The 22,400-nt window shown below is 56.9% G+C and overlaps 1 protein-coding gene across 1 annotated transcript; it reads right to left on the reverse strand.

Annotated features, from left to right (window-relative positions):
* Positions 1-10,088: 10,088 nt before the first annotated feature.
* On the reverse strand, positions 10,089-17,770 carry LOC135878350 (struthiocalcin-2-like). Its single transcript, XM_065403987.1, has 5 exons — positions 17,704-17,770; positions 16,949-17,043; positions 15,110-15,268; positions 12,260-12,374; positions 10,089-10,156 (listed from the first exon to the last, which is right to left on the reverse strand). Exons 1-5 carry the CDS (start codon positions 17,768-17,770, stop codon positions 10,089-10,091), a joined length of 504 nt encoding a protein of 167 aa, XP_065260059.1.
* Positions 17,771-22,400: the final 4,630 nt, after the last annotated feature.

The following is a 22,400-nucleotide window of genomic DNA, read 5'->3' on the forward strand; positions in this document are numbered from 1 at the left end:
AAGTGTGGGCCATTAATGATGGTTTGGAATCTTGATGACTCCCATTAACCAGGACCATTGTCTGCAGATGGCTGTTTACCTGTGAGTCTCCCTGTATATGTGTGTGCTGGCAAGTGAGTAATGAAGTCTTGCAGTGACATGTGATCATGTCACCTGAACTGGAATCCATCTTTAACCTGGTGCTTTTCCAGTGAGGGGGGGTGGAAACCCAGAGGGACAAAGGGTTCCCGCCTTATGCAAAAGATATATAAAGGGGTGGAACAGAAGAGAGAGAGAGAGAGAAGCCATCATGAAGAATCCCCTAGCTATCACGTGAGCTGCAACAAGAGCTGTACCAGGGGAAAGAATTGTGCCCAGGCCTGGAAGGTGTCCAGGCTGAGAAAAACTTACTGAAGCATCTCTGAGGGTGAGATTATCTATATTCAGTTTGATTAGACATAGATTTGCGCATTTTATTTTATTTTGCTTGTGACTTACTTTGTTCTGTCTGTTACTACTTGGAACCACTTAAATCCTACTGTCTGTATTTAATAAAATCACTTTTTATTTAGTAATTTACTCAGAGTATGTATTAATACCTGGGGGAGCAAACAACTGTGCATATCTCTCTATCAGTGTTATAGAGGGCGAACAATTTATGAGTTTACTCTGCATAAGCTTTATGCAGGGTAAAACGGATTTATCTGGGTTTAGACCCCATTGGGAGTTGGGCATCTAAGTGCTAAAGACAAGCACACTCCTGTGAGCTGGTTTTCAGGTAAACTTGCAGCTTTGGGACAAGTGATTCAGACCCTGAGTCTTTGTTAGAGCAGACTGGAGTGTCTGGCTCAGCAAGACAGGGTGCTGGAATCCTGAGCTGGCAGGGAAAACAGAAGCAGGGGTAGTCTTTGCACATCGGGTGGCAGCTCCGAAGGGGGTTTCTGTGATCCAACCCGTCACAGCCTCCACGCATTCTGCTGTGCTCTGTCAGCGTGGGAGGCAGTCTGTAGTTCTGTAAACATTTCATCACGCGTCCTTCGCTTCCGCTTTCGAATATTCACTAGCCTCTGTGAAGGAGAAAGATTTGCAGCTGGTGGAGGAGAAGGGAGAGGTGGTTAAAAAAGATACATTTTAGAGAACAATGGGTACACTCTTTCACGTTAAATTTTGCTGTTCACATCACACAGCACATGTGCTTTCGTTACAAGGTCGCATTTTTCCTCTTATATTGAGGGCCTGCCGGTTTGGTGTGAGAGATCACTCACGCAGTGCCAGGCCACAGATTTCAGCTTGCAGGCAGCCATGGTAAGACGCAGTCTTTTGGCTTTTTTAACCTTCTTAACATGTGGGGATGGTTTCAAACAGTACTGCTCTCATTAACCATACCAAGCACCCGTTGGGTTGGCCATTTAAAATGGGTTTGCAATGTAAAAGGAGGGGCTGCGGTTTCAGGGTTAACGTGCAGCACAAACCCAACTAATTCCCCTCCCCCACACACCCAATTCTCTGGGATGATCACTTCACCCCTCCCTCCCACCGCGTGGCTAACAGCGGGGAATATTTCTGTTCAACAGAGCAGGAAGGGGCACCTCTGAATGTCCCCTTAATAAAATTGCCCCATTTCAACCAGGTGACCGTGAATGATATCACTCTCCTGAGGATAACAAAGAGCGATAAGGAATGGATGTTGTCTGCATGCCAGCAAACACTGGGACCATACGCTGCCATGCTTTGTTATGCAATGATTCCAGACTACGTGCTACTGGCCTGGCGTGGTAAAGTGTCCTACCATGGCGGACGGGATAAGGCAGCCCTCCCCAGAAACCTTTTGCAAAGGCTTTGGGAGTACATGAAGGAGAGCTTTCTGGAGATGTCCCTGGAGGTTTTCCGCTCCATCCCCATACACGTTAACAGACTTTTCCAGTAGCTGTACTGGCCGCGATTGCCAGGGCAAATTAATCATTAATCATTAAACACGCTTGCTTTTAAACCATGTGTAATATTTACAAAGGTACACTCACCAGAGGTCCCCTGTGTGCCCACAGGGTCTTGGATGAGTTCGGGGGTTACTGGTTCCAAGTCCAGGGTGATAAACATATCCTGGCTGTTGGGGAAACCGGTTTCTCCGCTTCCTTGCTGCTGTGAGCTATTTACATTATCTTCATCCTCATCTTCCTCGTACCCCAAACCCGCTTCCCTGTGTGTTTCTCCAGTGAGGGACTCATAGCACACGGTTGGGGTAATGGTGGCTGCACCCCCTAGAATGGCATGCAGCTCCGCGTAGAAGCGGCATGTTTGCGGCTCAGCCCCGGACCTTCCGTTTGCTTCTCTGGCTTTGTGGTAGGCTTGCCTTAGCTCCTTAATTTTCACGCGGCACTGCTGTGCGTCCCTGTTATGGCCTCTGTCCTTCATGGCCTTGGAGACCTTTTCTAATATTTTGCCATTTCGTTTACTGCTTCAGAGTTCGGCCAGCACTGATTCATCTCCCCATATGGCGAGCAGATCCCGTACCTCCCGTTCTGTCCATGCTGGAGCTCTTTTGCGATCCTGGGACTCCATCACGGTTACCTGTGCTGATGAGCTCTGCGTGGTCACCTGTGCTCTCCACGCTCAGCAAACAGGAAATGAAATTCAAACATTCGCGGGGCTTTTCCTGTGTACCTGGCCAGTGCATCTGAGTTGAGAGTGCTGTCCAGAGCGGTCACAATGAAGCACTGTGGGATAGCTCCCGGAGGCCAATAACGTCGAATTCCGTCCACACTAACCCAATTCCGACCCCCTAAGGCCGATTTTATCGCTAATCCCCTCGTCGGAGGTGGAGTAAAGAAACCGGTTTAAAGGGCCCTTTAAGTCGAAAGAAAGGGCTTCGTCGTGTGAACGTGTCCAGGCTTAATTCGATTTAACGCGGCTAAAGTTGACCTAAACTCGTAGTGTAGACCAGGCCTCAGTGCTAAAGACAGGAATACTTCTGTAAGCTGCTTTCAGGTTAAGACTGCAGCTTTGGGGCATGTGATTCAGACCCTGGGTCTGTGTTGGAGCAGATGGGCCTGTCTGGCTCAGCAAGACAGGGTGCTGGAGTCCTGAGCTGCCAGGGCAGGAAAGCAGGGGCAGAAGTAGTCTTGGCACATTGGTTGGCAATTCCCAAGGGGGTTTCTGTGATCCAACCCGTCACAGTACCAATGTGAGATTTCTAAAGATAGCTATAGCATTCGACCCAAGGTTTAAGAATCTGAAGTGCCTTCCAAAATCTGCATGGAGCATGCTTTCAGAAGTCTTAAAAGAGCAACACTCTGATGCGGAAACTACAGAACCCGAACTACCAAAAAAGAAAATCAACCTTCTGCTGGTGGCATCTGACTCAGTTAATGAAAATGAACATGCGTTGGTGAGCACTGCTTTGGATCATTATCGAGTAGAACCCATTATCAGCATGGACGCATGTCCCTGGGAATGGTGGTTGAAGCATGAAGGGACATATGACTCTTTAGTGCATCTGGCACATAAATATCTTGTGACACCGGCTACAACAGTGCCATGTGAACGCCTGTTCTCACTTTCAGGTGAGATTGTAAACAAGAGGCAGGCAGCATTATCTCCTGCAAATGTAAACAAACGTGTTTGTCTGAGTGATGGGCTGAAGTACGACTGAGTGGACTTGCAGGCTCTAAAATTTGACATTGTTTTATTTTTGGATTCAGGTTTTTTTGTACATAATTCTACGTTTGTAAGTTCAACTTTCCTGATAAAGAGATTGCACTACAATAATTAGGTGAATTGAAAAATACTATTTCTTTTGTTTTTTTACAGTGCAAATACTTGTAATCAAAAATAAATATAAAGTTAGCACTGTACACTTTGTATTCTGTGTTGTAATTTAAATCAATATATTTGAAAATGTAGAAAACATCCAAAAATATTTAAATAAATGGTATTCTATTGTTGTTAGTGCGACTAACGGTATAACTGTACTGGTGAGACCTCATCTGGAATACTGTGTGCAGTTCTGGTCTCCCATGTTTAAGAAGGATGAATTCAAACTGGAACAGGTACAGAGAAGGGCTACTAGGATGATCCGAGGAATGGAAAACCTGTCTTATGAAAGGAGACTCAAAGAGCTTGGCTTGTTTAGCCTAACCAAAAGAAGGCTGAGAGGAGATATGATTGCTCTTTATAAATATATCAGAGGGATAAATATCAGGGGGGGAGAGGAATTATTTAAGCTTAGTACCAATGTGGACACAAGAACAAATGGATATAAACTGGACACTAGGAAGTTTAGACTTGAAATTAGACAAAGGTTTCTAACCATCAGAGGAGTGAAGTTCTGGAACAGCCTTCCAAGGGGAGTAGTGGGGGCAAAAGACATATCTGGCTTCAAGACTAAGCTTGATAAGTTTATGGAGGGGATGATATGATGGGATAGCCTAATTTGGGCAATTAATTGATCTTTGATTATTAGCAGGTAAATATGCCCAATGGTCTGTGATGGGATGTTAGATGGGGTGGGATCTGAGTTACTACAGAGAATTCTTTCCTGGGTGCTGGCTGGTGAGTCTTGCCCACATGCTCAGGGTTTAACTGATCACCATATTTGGAGTGGGGAAGGAATTTTCCTCCAGGGAAGATTAGCAGAGGCCCTGGAGCTTTTTGGCCTTCCTCTGCAGCGTGGGGCCCAGGTCACTTGCTGGAGGATTCTCTGCACCTTGAGGTCTTTAAACCATGATTTGAGGACTTCAATAACTCAGACATAGGTTAGGGGTTCGTTACAGGAGTGAGTGGGTGAGATTCTGTGGCCTGCATTGTGCAGGAGGTCAGACTAGATGATCATAATGGTCCCTTCTGACCTTAAGTCTATGAGTCTATAATCGCGATTATTTTTTTTAATGTCTTGACAGCACTAATTTGCGTAGACATACGTACTCTGCCTAGGGGTTCGGCTCATGGAGCTGAATTGCCAAAGTGATCAGATTTGGCTGGTGTTGGGCTACAAACCACTTTTAATGCAGGGATCATGAAATGTTTTTATCCTTATTGTGTGCGTCCAGGGCAGCAGAATGGTAGTTAGCCCGGATGGGGGGGTTTCCTCAGAAATTGAAGCTGGTTTGCTAAGCCAATCCTAGTGAAGAGAAGAGGGGTGGGGATAGATGTTCCCACCTTGGGGTGTGGACTCTGCAGACAGAGCCCTAGACAGCATTTGAGTCCCCGTCTTTCATGTGTAAAGACAGAGCAGATTGGACTCACTGAGAGTTCTTGTTTCTGTTCAGGGATTGCTAGAGATGAATGGGGGGGAACACCTGCTGAACGAAAGTCCCTTTAACACATCACTCCCCTCTCCCTCCGGGGCCCCCACTTGCAGTTGGCTGCCTTGTCTAGTGAAGGTGGGGAAGTCCACATCCCTCTGGGTTGTTTGTTGCTCGGTGTCAACACCCAGGCAATTGGATTTGCCATTGTCTTCTCAGATGCTCCATTAATAAGGCCCAGAGAGCCGGTTGACACCCAGACCTGGGGTATGAGCCTGCCCATAGAGAAAACAGTCCCCTTTCCACCCACCAGGGAACGATGCAGCATGTCGGGGAAACTGAGGCACAAATGGGACTCATAAAAATATTACAAAACCGTTGCTGCTTCAGCACAGCTACGTTCAGATTGTTTGAAAAGATTCAACAGCTTGAAAAAGATACTAAAGTTCCACTGTCCCAACACCTGCAACTGAGAAATGTTTCATCCCCACCTGCTTAGAAAGACAAAGCTAAGCAGGAAACCGACAGAAAAATGCTGCGTCACACGAGGGTCTGCTTGCCACCTGCCCTAGCCTTAGTTTAAGTTGTTACTTCGAGGGGAAAAGCACGGTCATGAGACGGTGGAAGGTGGGAATTAAATCAAGGCCAAGGCCAGAGTATGATGGCAGCACCTCCTCGAGCCCTCCGCCTCCGCGTCAGGCCTGGGGCACAACACAGACCTGGCTCTCGGTGTCCCCTTTGTTTGGGCACAAAAGGAAGATAGTCCCTCAAAGCCCAGTCCAAAGGCCCACTTCTGGGCATAGTTATTCCTATCCACGTACGATAGTGCTTGTGATAAAACCGCTCCTCCACCCCCAAAGTACAACCGGTGCCATTCTCCAGGCCCCCTGCAGGGACGTCATTTCGGGGGCACCCAGCCGAGAGCCAGGCTCCCCTCTGGACATAGTTTCTTAGCTCCTGTTTCAGGGCCCCACACTCCCGCCCAGTCACTGGAGTTACCCAAGTCACTCCTCTCCCATGACTCTGCTACCACAGCTCCCAAGCCAGGTCCCCTGCTCCCCTGAGAGGGGTCCCTGCAGGCTTCCACTCCCCGGCCCTCCCTGCCTGGGAGCCCTGCCCAGGGATCCCCCCTCCAGCATCCACTCTCTTGTTCCCAGGCTCGGCTTCCCCGGACAAGGCTGGGTCTTTGCCCAGAGGCCTCTGCACGAGCTCTCCTGGTCCTTGGCAGGACTCCCCGGCTCTGGCCAGCGCTCCCTAACAGCTTCCGCCAGCTCCGGCTCTTGTCACCGTTAGCTCTCTCCTGGAGCTCTATCCCCGAACCCTTCCCAGCTCTTCGCTGCTCCTGTCTCCAGCAGCTCTCCCCTGCTGCGTGCGCTCTCCAGGGCTCCCCTTTCCTCCTTGTCAGCTCCCACCCACCTCTCCTGCCTCTTTCGATGGCCCAGGTGCCTTCTCGGATGTAGCTGACTAGTCCCAGATGCACTGGCTACGTCTCTCTTAAAGGGCCAGTCACCCAATGGTGCCGAACCTCCTTTAACATTAAATACTTCTATGGTACCGGGCAGGTAAATGCTGGAGAGAGTAAGAAAATGGGTGGATTTCTTCACGCATGGTGGACCTGTCCAAAGATTCGGACTTTGCTGCCAGATAATCCCCCGGGGGAGGGTGCTGAATTTTCCCAAATATTCTGCACTGTATAAAAGCCACCACGAGCCAATTACCCCTCTGCTAGAGGAATCACATCTGCAAGGTGGTGGAAGAAACATGACTCCTCTGTATCTAAGACTAATTCCTAAACACATGAGCAACCCTAGCATTCGACAAGCTGCCCCATCAGGGCACAGTTCTACGGGGGAAGGAAAATGATTCTTACCTAACAGCCTGGTGGCATTTGCTGGGCAGACTCATCCCCCACCAGCAAGCCTGAGGACTTATACCAAGAGTGGGAGAAAGTGTTAAATTGCCCCGTGCTAGCTGGCCACCAGTCTCGGTTTGCAGAGGCTGAAGACCAGTTTATGTATCGGACTGTGTAGGTGACCAGCCTGTTCTTCGGGGGACTGGCCAGTCAGCGCTGGGAGAATGTTTCTCTAACCGTTTGTTGGAATGGTGAATAAAGACAAGACAGCGTCGTCCAGAGCCGGGGGCGGCCTCAGGTGCAGGACCCAGCTCAGCTGTGGGGCCAGCAGAGGGGCAGAGCCAAAACAAATCAGCATTGGCCTGCTAAACCCGGGGTTGTGAGTTCAATCCTTGAGGGGGCCATCTGGGGCAAAATCAGTCAGGGATGGTACTTGGGCCTGCTGTGAAGGCAGGGGACTGGACTTGATGACCTTCCAAGGTCCCTTCCAGCTCTATGAGATAGGTATAGCTCCATATTGGGGGAGGGAGGACAGCAGCCCAAGGAGGGAGGGGATGCTGCCAGCCCAGTACAGCAGGCGAGTTCAGGCTCACAAGGCAATGGTCCAGGCTGGCAGGTTCTGGGTGCACAGGTGACTCTCACTTGGATCAATGTAGCAGACCCAGATACAATTTTGCCCGGGTTAGGGGAACCCCGTTACCGGTATCCATAGCTTGGATCTAACTGAAGTGGGGGGAAGGGGAGGATGAGGGGGTGCACAAACACCCACCCATGGAGCGGATGCAGGGGGATGATTTGGACACGTGGCAGTTAAAAACGACTGGAAAACAAGTGATTCCTGTTGGGGGAGGGGGAAGCTGGAGAGACAGGACCAGCCACTATGATGCCACCGCCTGTGAGACGACCCTCTTCTGAGGGTCGCTACAGATGTCGTGGTGTGACTGGGCAGGACAGACAGACCCCGCCGCCTGCTGACCCCTGGCTGTGGCTGTCTCCCCCAGAGGGGCAGCCCGAGTGGCGGATACCCTTTTGATGACATTCAGCTGGGTGGGCTTCCCCAGGGAGCCCTCACACACCAAGGAGCCCCTTCCCCAGGGCTTGTGGGAGAAACAGTGGCAGATTAGCCACTGGGCCTACAGGGCCCGTGCCCAGGGGTCCCGGACAACTGGGGGGCCCCGGAGCCCTGGGCAGGTGGGGAAAGCCCCTGCACCCTGACCCCACTCCCAGGCAGCAGTGCCAGGTGGGTGCAGGGGGAGCATGGCATGGCAGCAGGGAAGCACCCCGCGCCCCTAACCCCACTCCCCGGTGTCCACGCTGGGCACTTAGCGGGGGAAGGCCCCCCGCACTCCCTGACCCCATTCCCCGGCAGCTGTGCCGGGATTGTGGGATGGACACAGTGGCAGGGGAAGCCCCCTCCGGATCCCGCTCCCCGGCAGCAGTGCTGGGCGTGGCAGTGGGGGGGAGCCCCCAGCACCCCCTCAACCCCATCCCTGGCATAAGAACATAAGAACAACCAGGCTGGGTCAGACCAAAGATCCGTCTAGCCCAGTATCCTGTCTTCCCACAGTGGCCAATGAGCCCCCTGCAGAAGCCGGGGGGGCAGCAGGGGAAGCCCCAGCACCGGGACCCCAACTGCGGCCCCAGGACTGAAGGAGCTCTGACTCCCTGCAGCCTGGAGCAGAATTCACAAAATTGCTCCAGACTCATTGAGCCTTGTCAGCAACATGTGTAACGCCCCACCCAGCCCCCTGTGCTTTCCTGTGACCCCTTCTTTGGGCTGCAACGTCAACACAACTCAAGGCCTGCTGCTGCTGACCCCCCGAAGTTTCTGCCTGCGCGCCCTGGGGTCAGCTTGCACGTTTGCAGCGGAGCCTGTTTACAGGACGCAGAGAGATGCCAGCCAGGGGCACTGCCTGGAATCTGGTCGGACGCAGGAGGCATAAAGCACACGGTACCCAGTAAGGCTGTGCCCAACCCACCCGCCTGGAGAATGTGACTACCAACCACTATGCCAGAGAGGGGGAGGGCCGGTCTCCAGGTCACCCAGGAGAGCAGGGAATGGAACCCAGGAGTCCCGGCTCCGTTAGATGGGTGTGGTGCATTGCAGGCAGGCTAGACAGGCCCCTTCCCGGAGAGCGCTGAGATGGGGCCAAGAGGGCTGAGGGCCCAGGGAGGGGCAGAGGGGAGCGGGATGGAGGGGCTGTGCCTCGGGGGCTAATGCACGCAGAGGAGGATGCCAATGTCCTGCGCTGTAGCGAAAAGGCCAGGGCCATGCTCCCTCCCATTCATTCCCTGTCTGCCCCCCGGAGGGCTGGCTCTGGGGTGCTGAGGACGGCGGCGGGGGCACAGGGAACGGGCCATTGTAGAGAGCAGCAGACGCACACAGGACTGAATGCTGAAAGAACGGTTTATTATTGCTTCCCTGCGGTGAAGAGGTGGAGACGAGGGGGGAGCGGGACAGCCGTGGTGCAATGGCACCCGGCTCCGAGCGCTCAGGCTAGCCGCGCGCAGGGCTGAGCACCCCGTGTGCGCCGTGTTCCTGACCTCGTGTGCACTGGGGAGACGCTCCAGGGCTCGCTCCCAGCCGTTTGGGTCAGTCGTGGGGAGCTGCAGGCAGGGCACTGCAGGACGGTCGTCACTCGCGTGCTCCTGCCTGCGCTGTCACAGCAAAGGGGCGGGCGGGAGCCCAAGCTAAGGCACCCTTAACCCGCAGCCCCAGCCATGCGAGCCAGCTGGGGGTCAGAGCACGAGGCTGCACATGCGGGAGGGCTCGGGGGGGGGGGGGAGCAGGGTTTGGGCAAAGACAAGAGGGGGAGCCCAGGGTAAAACTACCCAGTAGACCCCCCCAAGAAGGGGGCAGAGCAGAGCGGGAGTGACACAGCGTAACACAGCGATGCTTTGCAGAAGGGACTTTGCAGCCGGGGACACAGGATCTGGTCTCCCAGGGGAGCCGGAGGGACCCGATTCACTCACAGCCCAGGTGCTGGGAGCCCCCAGGGCCAGGCGAGCTGCCTCCCCTAAGGCCTGTACTTGCAGACAAACGGGTTTCTATCGTTACAGGAGTCGTTGTCCCAAGTCATGAAACCTAGAAAGAAAACCAGAAATGACCCCTGGGGTGGGGCAGGCTGGGCCGTTCCTGCTCGTACAGTGACCCCTCCCCCGCCCCGTTCCGTGCCCCTCGGAGAAGATCCCAGCTCCTGTGCACAGCCCTGAGGAAGAGGAGGGTGGGATGGAGCCCTGAGCACCGCAGATTGGGGCAGCCCCATCCTGCCGAGGCTCAGTGTGAAAGGGGAGACGCCTGGTCCATGTGCTACTGCTCCTACCTCCCCCACCCCAGGTGCCCCCCCACCCTAGCCAGAGGGCAGAGGAGAGAGCGAGAGCCCTGCCCCGGGACTGGAGGCACCCGCTCAGGAACTGGGCTGCTGCCTCCCTCCCTGTTCAGTGAGCTGCCCCACAGCCAGGCCCCCTCCATGCCTTGCCCACCTGGGTCTGGCTACACCCATGGGAACATCTGTCCCAGGCAGGGCTCAGCCGCCATGCAGAGGGGATGTGTCCCTGCCCCAGGAGTCAGTGTTACCGGCCTGCTGTGCGCAGAGCAGCACGTTCCTCCCTCAGACCCCGTTACCCCTCTGCTCTGGGGGTGCCTGTGCCCGTGCCCGGGGGCTGCCCGGCAGTAGTATTCCTGCTTAGTCAGCCAGAGAGCGTCTAGGGAACGACAGTCCTGGGGCTGGGCTGGGTGGGCTCAGCCCCTCAGCAGCACCCCAGGCCCAGCAGGGAGCTCCGCGGGGGGTATAGGCCGTTCTCAGTGCCCTGTTCCCTTGGGTGCGGGTTTCTGCTGCTGTTCGACTCTATAAGAACGGCCAGACCAGGTCAGACCAAAGGTCCATCCAGCCCAGTATCTTGTCTACCGACAGTGGCCAGTGCCAGGTGCCCCAGAAGGAATGAACAGAACAGGGAACCATTGAGTGCTCCAACCCCGTCGCCCATTCCCTATCCCTGTCCAGTGACTGCAGGCCTGGCTGTGCCCATCTGCCGGCACCGGGTCTGACGGGCAGCAGGACTCCTGGAACTGCTAGCTGTGCACAAGCTTCGTAGCAAGGCCTCTCGGGTACTGGTCTGGGGATGGGGCCTGGGGGCACTGAGCTCTGTCCCATCATTTGCTGGATACACCCAGAAACACTGTGCCCCCTTGATCGGCCAGGGCTCCCACGCCACACGCCCCGTGATTCGTTCAGCTTCACCAGGCGCCTGGGCAAACCGCTCTCCCAGTTCAGATCCCTCATGGATTCTGAACTACGACTGCAGGCATTGGGCATGGCCGCTCACCAGTGTCACATGCCCGGTCTCTGCTCCCTGGCTGGGTGACGGAGACATTAAGCAAGTGACTGGGACTAGCCTCTTGCGAGTTTCATGGGAGCCGTCATTCATGCTCAATTCTTGACCATGCTGAGACTTCGGGGTGTTTTCCTGAGCAGTCCGCGTCTGTGTCAATGCATGAGTGACATGGCCACCCCAGAAGCAACGCGCCCCCCAGGAGCGACATAGCCCCACTAGGAGCGACATAGCCCCCCCAGGAGCGACACAGCCCCACTAGGAGCGACACGCCCCCCCAGGAGCAGCATAGCCCCACTAGGAGCGACACAGCCCCACCAGGAACGACACGCCCCCCCCAGGAGCGACATAGCCCCCCCAGGAGCGACACAGCCCCACTAGGAGTGACACGCCCCCCCAGGAGCAGCATAGCCCCACTAGGAGCGACATAGCCCCACCAGGAGCGACACAGCCCCACCAGGAGCGACACCCCCCCCCAAGAGCGACATAGCCCCACTAGGAGCGACACAGCCCCACCAGGAGCGACACAGCCCCCCCAGGAGCGACACGCCCCCCCCAGGAGCGACACAGCCCCACTAGGAGCGACACAGCCCCACCAGGAGCGACACAGCGAGCGCTCATGAGCAAGACCCCCCCCAGGAGCACCACTTGGTGGAGTAGGGGCACAATAGCTGCTCCTGGCCATTGCCCTGACCACCCCAGCAGAGTCCCTCAGCGGGGGCCAGGCTCTGTGTACGTGCCACACCCACACCCTGGGGACTGGGACCAGCACCCGGTCAGCGTCTCAGAGCCTGTGCGGCCAGACAACTGCCTGGGCTCCCCCACTGACACACCTGGCTCTCAGCCTCCTCCTTACCTGTGTCTTCCTCCAGCACCGCACAGTGCTCCCCCTTCAGGGAAGAGTAGCTTCTGTGGCTATCCCAAGCACTGAAGTCCAGTTCAGAGCTGTCTGCCCATGACCATCTTCGGCTCTGCAGACACATGCGTGAGAGGAGACCACAGTGACGCACCTTATAGAATCACAGATCCATCCGAGTGTCAGGCCAGCAGGGACCTTGAGAGGTCGTCTAGCCCAGTCTCCTGCGCGGAGGCAGGGCCATGTAACCCTAGACCAGCTCTGACAGGGGGTTGTTCAGACTGGTCTTAAAAACCTCCAGTGACGGGGAATCCACAACCTCCCTCGAGAGCCTGCTCCGGAGCTTCCCTGCCCTGAGAGTTAGAACGTTTCTCCTAATATCTGACCTAGCTCTCCTTTGCTGCAGATTAAGCCCATTGCTGCTTGTCCTGCCTTCAGTGGCCATGGAGAGTAACTGATCACCGTCCTCCTTATAACAGCCCATAACATATTTGAAGGCTATCAGGTGCCCCCTCAGTCTTCTTTCCTCAAGACTGAATTTTTTAACCTTTCCTCACAGGTCAGGTTTTCTAAACCTTTGATCTGTTTTGTTGCTCTCCTCTGGACTCTCGCCAATTTGTCCCCATCTTGCCCGAAATGCAGCACCCAGAACGGGACACTGCACTCCAGCTGAGGTCTCCTCACCGGTGCTGAGCAGAACAGGGCAAGTAGCTCCCATGTCTGGCATACGACACTCCTGTTAACACACCCCAGAATGACATTAGCCTTTTTCCCAGCTACATCACATTGTTGGTTCACATTCAATTTGTGATTCACTAGAACTCCCAGATCCTTCTCAGAAGCACTACTACCTAGCTGGTTATTCCCCAGGTCTTAGTTGTGCATTAGATTTTCCCTTCCTAAGTGAAATACTTTGCACTTATCTTTATTGAATTTCATCTTGTTGATTTCAGACCAATTCTCCAAATTGCCAAGGTCATTTTGAATTTTAATCCTGTCCTCCAAAGAGCTTGCAACCCGCCCAGCTTGGTGTCATCTACCAATATTAGAAGTGTAAGCAGGGCTGACTGAGCTCTCCCCTGACATCTAGTGACAAGCTGTGGAAATGGACTTCAGGAGCTGATCTTGTTTCATGGGCACACCCACCCTGCCTAGGTGCTCAGCAAGATGGGATTGCTTGCCCAAATGAGCACTTGTGGCAGGTCTTATATATAGAGATATACACCTATCTCATAGAGCTGGAAGGGACCCTGAAAGGTCGTTGAGTCCAGCCCCCTGCCTTCACTAGCAGGACCAAGTACTGATTTTGCCCCAGATCCCTAAGTGGCCCCCTCAATGATTGAGCTCACAACCCTGGGTTTAGCAGGCCAATGCTCAAACCACTGAGCTATCCCTCCCTGGTGTTGGAGCCCCAGTCTCTTCATTATTGGGGCCGGAGTAATAAAGGGTTGTTATCCTTGTTGTGTGAATCGAGGGCAGCAGAACTGTACTTGGCAAACCCTGATTGAGGGACTCACCCACAATTAAAGGGCACTTGCTAGGCAGGGGACGGGGTGCCAAAGCTCAGTGAGTTCTGAGGAAGGAGGGGGAAGATGTGTACTAGGAAGAGTGTGGGTGTCTCTTTCCTGCACAACAGTCCTAGATGCTATTTGGTTCTTTTCCCCCCTCTCTACTATGTAATAACAGAGCTGATTAAGACTCAAGTGAAAGTGAGAGGAATTCACTACTACCTAGAGCTAAGCAACAGACCTGTTTCAGGCCAGTGTCTCTAACACAAGAGAATGCCGCTCCCGGCACTAATAGCTGAAATCACTGCGAGCTGTGGTTAAATGGTGGGACTTGAAGACTCCTGGTAGAGAGAAGTGGGTGGCTGGCAAAGTGAACAAGGTGCAATGTGGATGCTCGAGCCCGGGGTTCCCTGATCCGGGTCAGCTGACTCCAGTCCCACTAAACCTCGGTTCACAGTGCTCTGTGAACATAGCCTAGGTGCTTACAAACTGAAGGTTTAATAATTTGTTCCAGCAGCTTCATGGGTATTGAAGTTATGCTGAGTAGTCTCTAATTCCTCAGGTTCTCTGTTCCCCTTTCTAAAGACAGGTGCTATGTTTGCTTTTCTCCACGCCTCTGAGATCTCACCCATCTTCCACGAGTTCCTGGAGATAAATCTTAACGGTTCCGAGCCTGCTTCAGCTACTTCCTTAAGTATCCTAGGGTGAATTTCACCAGGCCCTGCTGAGCTGAATACAGCTAACTTGTCTAAATATTTTCTAATCTCTTCATGCTCTGTTCTGTCTTGTATTCTTTCCCCTTATTGTTGATATTAATTGTGTTAAGCAGTTGTTCAAAATTAACCTTTTTAGAGAAGACTGAAGCAAAAGAGGCATGAAACACCTCAGCCTTCTTGGTGCTGTCCGTTGTTAGCTCTCCTTCCCTGCTATGTAATGGACCTACACTTTCCTTTGTCTCTCTTGCTCTTCATGTATTTATAGACCCCCTTCTCACTGCCTTTTCTGTCCCTTGCTGGGTGTTTTTACCTAAACTCTCTGATTTTGTCTCTACGTACTTGTGCTATTCTTTTGTACTCATCTTTAGCCATTTAACCATATTCCCACTTTTTGTAGGATTCCTTTGTGAGTGGAAACTAAGATTAGTTAGAGACGAGCCAGGGCCAGGCATGGGAGGGCCGTGGGAAGTGGTCAAGGGAGAGGCTGGCAGAGGGTCACGGGCACCAGAGACTCTGATAGAGCCGACATTTAATAACTGTGATAAGTACCCTGCTAACCGCACAGCAAGGAAACAATCCGCAGAGATACAGGGGAGTGACTGCCAGGGCAGGCACCAGGCACTCACCCGGGTGGGGATATGGAGTCCGATCCAGACATCATCACCGTCATCATCGTCGTCGTCATGGCGCTGAGAGCGGGCGATGAAACCAGCGACTGCGTTGTGCTCCTCCTCGCTGTGAATGGAGGCGAGATGGGCCCCGCTGCCGTAGCTCTGACACCGAGCCTGTGACAAGGACAAGGCCATTTCCCTCCATTGCTCCCACTGCTGACGGCAGCTGGAGAGCGCCTGGTAGGAACCTGCGGCCCCCCAGACCACAGAGCACCCAGCCCCTCATCATCCCCCACTGCTCCCACACCACAGAGTACCCAGACCCTCATCATCCCCCACACCACAGAGCACCCAGCCCCCTATCACCCACCACAGCCCCCCCAGACCACAGAGCAGGGATGCAGAGCACATAGCCCCCCTCCCTGACTCCACTTAGCTCTGCAGAGGGACCCAGGGTCTACCCGTTCTTGGGCATCACCAGCAGAATTGTACCAGCTCCAGTCAGTGCCCCGTACAGCCCTTGGAGGGTAGTGGGCCTGCCCAGCTGTCACTGAGGGCATAAAGCACCCCGCAGAGCCGTTTTGGCCAGGCTGAAGTTACCAGGCAGAGCCCAGCATGACTCTCAGCTGCCAGGCTGTGTCCGTGGCTGGCAAGTAGAAAGCCATCACGTTACTAGAGCTGCAAGCACATCTGGTCTGGAAACCGACCAGAGACGATAACCATGGGGCCCAGAAAAGCCCCTTCTAGACCCTTTCTGGAGTATAAACACCCGAAGAGCTGCTGCTGAGCTCCATTCCTGTCAGAGCTTCCCCAGCCCGGTTCAGTTTGCCTTTCTCGTTCTCACTAGCCCAGCGACAACATTACACTCTGCAGACTATCTCCCCGCCACGGAGAATGCTACTGCATTTTAACCTCCTGTGGAACGACTCCCTGGCCACGTGCACCGATACCAGCCAGCAATGGGGATCGAACCGGAGACCTTAGCACAGCCCTGCCACCGGAGCTGAGGGAGCTGCTCTGGTAACACCGAGTAAGGAGCAGGCCCTTCCTGAGCCGGCTGCTAGAGGGAGACACGACCCCACCTGGACCCAGGCCGTCCCTGATGTCCCTGTCAGACACAGCGCATGCCAAGCACGTCGGGTCAGAGGAAAGCAGGGACTACATTCCCCAACAGCCCCTTTTCCCACGGCACAGCCCTTCCCTCTGGCGGGGTTGGAGGAAGGGCCCTTCCCACGAGTGATGGGGAAAGCAGCCATGGCCTGGGGACCCAGGAGCTGCAGGGAAGCTGGATTCAAAGCAGAGTGCCCAGGAGTTGTGGACAGAGCCACGTGTGGGACAGGCTGTGACTGTTGGATACTGCAGCCAGGGGCAGGGCTGTGTGGGGCGTATGGGGGAGCAGCAGTGGCTGGGCAGGGCCCCAGGGAGAGACGCTAAATGAGCCTGGCCTGGAAACCAGCCTGTTTGCTGGACTAGAGAGCCCCCACCCCCGGCACTGGCCTACAGAGCCCTGACTGGCGACTGGACTGGCCCAGGGGCCAAACAAGAGCCGCGGTCACTCACTTTGAGCTGTAAGTGATTACGCTTCTGTAGCTCGGGGGTATCTGCAACCTCCCCGTTCCCGCCAGCCCCAGTCACTGCCCTTTCCTGAGCCTGTCGGGTGGGTATCGGGACCCACCGGGGCTCCCCCTACAGGCCTGGAGCTGACGCACCTACAGTGCTAACCTCTGCGTCGTGGCCCAGCGGGCACAGGACGGGCTCCCAAGGGCGTGGTGTGCTCCAGCACTGAGCAGCCCCAAGGCTCAGGGCCCTAATGCTGAGCCCTCCCGTGCCCCAGCTGGATCCCCAGACCCTCACCTCAGCCCTTCTCCAGGTGGCCTCCTGGGGGAAGTATCCATAGCAGGCGTCTTGGAAGTGTAGCCAGCCCGTGGGACAGGATGCAGCTCGTGCCCCTGCAGAGAGAGGGGGCCGGGGGGGGCAATGGTGGGGACAGGACACCGCGGTTAGAGGCTGTTTCAGAGGCACAGCCGTGGCTTTCCCATTAGCACGAATAACATCGGGATCCCGTTTGGGGCTGTGTCTGGCTGGCAGGACCCTCCAGGCTCTGGTGCTGGGTTTGCCCAGACCCCACATTGGCAGAACGGGGCCCCTGGAACCCAGCCCTGAGCAGGGATCCCAGCCGGGCAGGGCCTCTGGGTTTGAATGGGGCAGGGGCTCCTTTCCCCAGGGCTCCCTGTGGGCAGGGAAGGAGCCAGTGCACTGTGGGGGGGTGGGGATGAGAACCCCCCTGCACCTGCTCTAATGAGCTCCTGGATTCCCAGCTCGGGGGGAGATACGGAGCCCAGGCCCCAGGGTCCCCCACCCTGCTACATCCCTTGGACAGAGGCAATCCCGGCCAGGAACGAGCTTCTCCGGCCTTAGTTCTCACCCATCGCCAGGGGCAGCGGGCGGCGGCGTCTCCCCAGGGTGGGCGTTGAGCCACTGGCTCGGCTCCTGGATTATGGACTCAGTGGGGAAGGGGCTCTGGGGGCAGGGCAGTGATATAAATTCACTTCCCACCACGGCAAGCAGCCCCCGGGGCTCCAGCTCCGAGGGGCCAGGCAGGGACTCACCTGATAGCGAGGGGTTAAAGATCAGGCAGCCGAGGAGGCAGAGGCTGAAGTAGGCGACTGGCCCCATCTTCTCGCTTCCCCTGGGGAGAAAACACACCAGGGAGATGGGGCCACGAGAGCCCCGAGACACCCTGGGAGTGACCCCACACTGCCATGGGGCATTGCCAGGGGAGGCGCTTCGGAGCCGGGCTGTTTGCTAAGGGCCTGGTCGGACTGGAAGGGCCCTGAGGGATCCCAGCCCCCAGCCCCAGGGGTCCAGGCTCACAGACCCCTGTGGGGCAGGGGAGCTGTGTGGGGCCCGTGTCCCTGGGCTGGTTCCCAAGGGCCCATCAGCCTGCGGCTCTCCCTGCCCCTCGTCTCCAGCCGGGCAGGGCAGGGCAGGGGCGCGGGGAGCAGAGCCCCAGGGAGAGGACACTCAGCACCGACACAAGGGGATGGGGTGCCGGGGCCGCGCTGTGGGGGAAGGGGTGGGACAGAGACAGCCCCAGGGACTCACACAGGGCAAGTGCAGCCATGAGGCCCCATCACAAGGCTCAGCTGCCACCGAGAGCCAGCACCCAGCAAGGAGGAAGGAGGGATGGGAGGGGGCAGGACTCACCTGTCCGTCTGTCTGTCTGTCTGTCTGGGCGGCTGGTCCGTAGCGCTCGGAAGTGGAGCTCAGCCTGTGCTGGGCGCTGGGTCTCGAGGGGTTTATAGCCCAGCAGGAGGAAGGGGGGCAGGGAGGGGGCTGAACAGGGAAATTGAACCACCTGCCAAAGCAGGTAATCCAAGCCCAGAGCAAACAGAGATTAAGGCCATTTCCCCACCCGTCCGCTCAGCTCAGGCGTGGCAGGGCGGGGGGGTGGCAGCTGGAGAGCCATTATCACCCTCGGCTGCTCCCCACACTCTGCTGATGGGTCAGGCAGGCCCAGTCCTTGGGCCCAGGGGGAACAGGCACCAGGCAAGTCTCATGCTGCATCTGGCCCATCAGCTCCCCACTGCTCCCCAGCCAACAGCACTGCCCCGGAGCCCGCGCTGCACCCGGACATAGGAGACTTCTGCAATCAGGTGCCTCTGGGCAGGGCCCCTCTCAGCTCCACCAGGCAGGGCCTTAGAGGGGCTGCGTAGGCTGCAGGGGGGAACAATCGTCATGGGGCGCAGGGACAGACAGGGGGGATTGCAGGCAAAGGGAACCGAGGCTGATGATCAGGAGGATCTGTGGTGCTGGGGTACTGTCCCCCCAAGGGAAGGGTGGGAGCCCCCACCTGGACAGGTCAAACCCTGCACTGCCTCAGGCCAAATCTACACTTAAAGCTTTTGCCGTTACAGCAACAGTGGTCAGGGTGGTTTTTCTGGCACTCTAATTCCAGCCAAAGCCCCAGTGCGGACGCAGTTATTCCAGCAGGGGAGTACTGTTGCTGGTAGAGTGCATTTCCTTCCAGGAATCAGTATAAACTATATCAGGAGAAGAACATTTTGCTGGTCTAAGCTGCAGCTACACTAGGCAGATTTGCAGGTACGTCTGCGCCTGTATAGCTACCCCAGCAAACCTTCTCCAGTGTAAACTAGGCCCCGGTCTCGACCAGGCACTGGGGGATCATAGACACTCCACCACCGGCCGAGTGGGAGTGAGACACAGAGACAGGGGTCACACGGATCCCAGTGCAGCCCACGTCCCCTCCAGGGCGGCAGAGCAGAGCTCTCCAAAGCATCACACTTGTGAATCCGCAGGGCGGGAGGGGCCAGCGGCAGCCTCTCTACGTGCCATGGTGCAGCTGAAAGAGGCAGATCAAGGTGCCCCCTTCTGGGACCTCTCCGAAGGAGCTAGCAGAGGCACCGGCCAACCCCCTCCCTCAGCTGTTCAAACAGAAACAGCCGAGCCAGCAGCAGGCTGTGCTCCGACACGGGTGGGGGCTGTTGCTGCCGGACTGGTGTGACACCCTCCCGCAGCCTCGTCCCAACCCACAGGAGGAGCTGTTCTGACACTGGCAGGAGTTTAGAGCTGCACCCTCCATCGCCAGCCTCGGGGGGGGGGGGGAACTGTGGTTGGGGGGGGCTACCTGGGACATGACCAAGCTGCCCTGAGAGCCCTCAGAGTGCGCACAGCACTGAGCCTTGGCAACCTCTGGGAGCGGCTGGGCCGAGCTCGGTCAGCTGGGCAGGGAGTCTAGACGTAACGGGGCCGGCTGCATCCCCTGGCTACTCCCAGATCAACCCTGCCCTCGGCCTGATCCTAGAGCCACCTTCCTTTAACACAGCCAGCAAGGCTGCTCCACCTCCCCGGCCGCTCTGCACGCCCACTGCACCAGTGCCAGCTGGAGGCGATGAGCTAAGAAAGGGCCCAGTCCCATCCAGGGATCTTCCCCCTCCCCCAGCGCCTGCTCACCAGGGATCTGCCCCCTCCCCCAGCGCCTGCTCACCAGGGATCCGCCCCCTCCCCCAGCGCCTGCTCACCAGGGATCCACCCCGTCCCCTGGTGCCTGCTCACCAGGGATCCGCCCCCTCCCCCAGCGCCTGCTCACCAGGGATCCGCCCCCTCCACTGGCACCTGCTCACCATGGATCTGCCCCCTCCCCTGGTGCCTGCTCACCAGGGATCCACCCCTTACCCCGGTGCCTGCTCACCAGGGATCCGCCCCCTCCACTGGCACCTGCTCACCATGGATCTGCCCCCTCCCCTGGTGCCTGCTCACCAGGGATCCACCCCCTACCCCGGTGCCTGCTCACCAGGGATCCGCCCCCCTCACTGGCGCCTGCTCACCAGGGATCCGCCCCCTCCACTGGCGCCTGCTCACCAGGGATCCGCCCACTCCCCCGGCGCCTGCTCACCAGGGATCCACCCCCTACCCCGGTGCCTGCTCACCAGGGATCTGCCCCCTCCCCTGGTGCCTGCTCACCAGGGATCCGCCCCCTCCCCGGCACCTGCTCACCAGGGATCCGCCCCCTCCCCCAGCACCTGCTCACCAGGGATCTTCCCCATCCCCCTCCTCACCAGGGATCCGCCCCCTCCCCCAGCACCTGCTCACCACACATCCGCCCCCTCCCCTGGCGCCTACTCACCAGGGAGCCGCCCCCTCCCCCAACACCTTCTCACCAGGGATCTTCCCCATCCCCCAACACCTTCTCACCAGTGATCTGCCTGTTCACCAGGGATCCGCCCCCTCCCCCCAGTGCCTGCTCACCAGGGATCCACCCCCTCCCCCAGCACCTGCTCACCAGGGATCCGCCCCCTCCCCCGGTGCCTGCTCACCAGGGATCCGCCCCCTCCCCCAGCACCTGCTCACCAGGGATCCGCCCCCTCCCCCAGCGCCTGCTCACCAGGGATCCACCCCCTCCGCTGGCGCCTACTCACCAGGGAGCTGCCCCCTCCCCCAACACCTTCTCACCAGGGATCTTCCCCATCCCCCAACACCTTCTCACCAGGGATCTGCCCCCTCCCACAATGCCTGCTCACCAGGGATCCGCCCCTGGTGCCTCCTCACCAGGGATCCGCCCCCTCCCCCAGCACCTGCTCACCACACATCCGCCCCTTCCCCTGGCGCCTACTCACCAGGGAGCCGCCCCCTCCCCCAACACCTTCTCACCAGGGATCTTCCCCATCCCCTAACACCTTCTCACCAGTGATCTGCCCCCTCCCACAATGCCTGCTCACCAGGGATCTGCCCCCTCCCCCCAGCGCCTGCTCACCAGGGATCCGCCCCCTCCCCCAACACCTGCTCACCAGGGATCCACCCCCTCCCCTGGCGCCTACTCACCAGGGACCTGCCCCCTCCCACAATGCCTGCTCACCAGGGATCCGCCCCTGGTTCCTCCTCACCAGGGATCCGCCCCCTCCCCCAGCACCTGCTCACCACACATCCGCCCCCTCCCCCAGTGCCTGTTCACCAGGGATCCGTCCCCCTCCTCCGGCGCCTGCTCATCAGGGATCCGCCCCCTCCCCCAACACCTGCTCACTAGGGATCTGCCCCCTCCCCTGGTGCCTGCTTACCAGGGATCTGCCCCCCGCCTGTCTCCCTCCCACAGTGAGCAGAAACACACTTGTCATGGCTGACTTGCATTGCGCAATATGAGCTGGAGCACAGGGTCTATGCTAAGAGGTGCTCTGTGCTCCTGAGGTGGGGTACCCTCAGGAGCCCTATGGCCTCCCCACCAGCCTGTATCTGGGGGGTCTCCAGCCAAGTGTGCCCCTGCCCATCACACTGGAGTCAGGGAGCCCAATCCCCCGGGGCCTGGGCCTGTCCAGGTGGAGGTCGTTTAGCTCGACCCTTTCAGCCGCCCAGGGGTCACAAGCAGCTCAGAGCACGGCTGGTCCCTGAGGGCCACCTGGATGAAGAAGGTTCCTGTCCCAGATCTACTGCTGCCCCAAGGGCTCTTCACTCTCTTTCTGCACAAATATTTGCTCTCTTCATACTGTTAGAAATTCTTTCCCAGTCACCCATGTCAGCAGCTTGCCAGGATTACAGCGTGTGCTCCCCAGAGCCAGCGCTGGCGTCCCTCCAGACCCACTAGGGAGGCTGTGTAAACATTTCGAAACACCCGCGAGGCCAGAGGCAGGGGCCAAAGGAAAGTAATTGTGAGAAATTCCCTAATGCATCATTAGCCTCCATAACTGGGATTGTGTGGCTTCAAATGGGGGCGGGGGGCAGAGGGGGCTGTGATGAGTTGGGGCCACATCTGTATAACACATGCACTCTGATTGCTCTTGGGAAGTGGTGTTAT

Source organism: Emys orbicularis, chromosome 1 (genome assembly GCF_028017835.1).
Source record: "Emys orbicularis isolate rEmyOrb1 chromosome 1, rEmyOrb1.hap1, whole genome shotgun sequence".
NCBI lineage: Eukaryota > Metazoa > Chordata > Testudines > Emydidae > Emys > Emys orbicularis.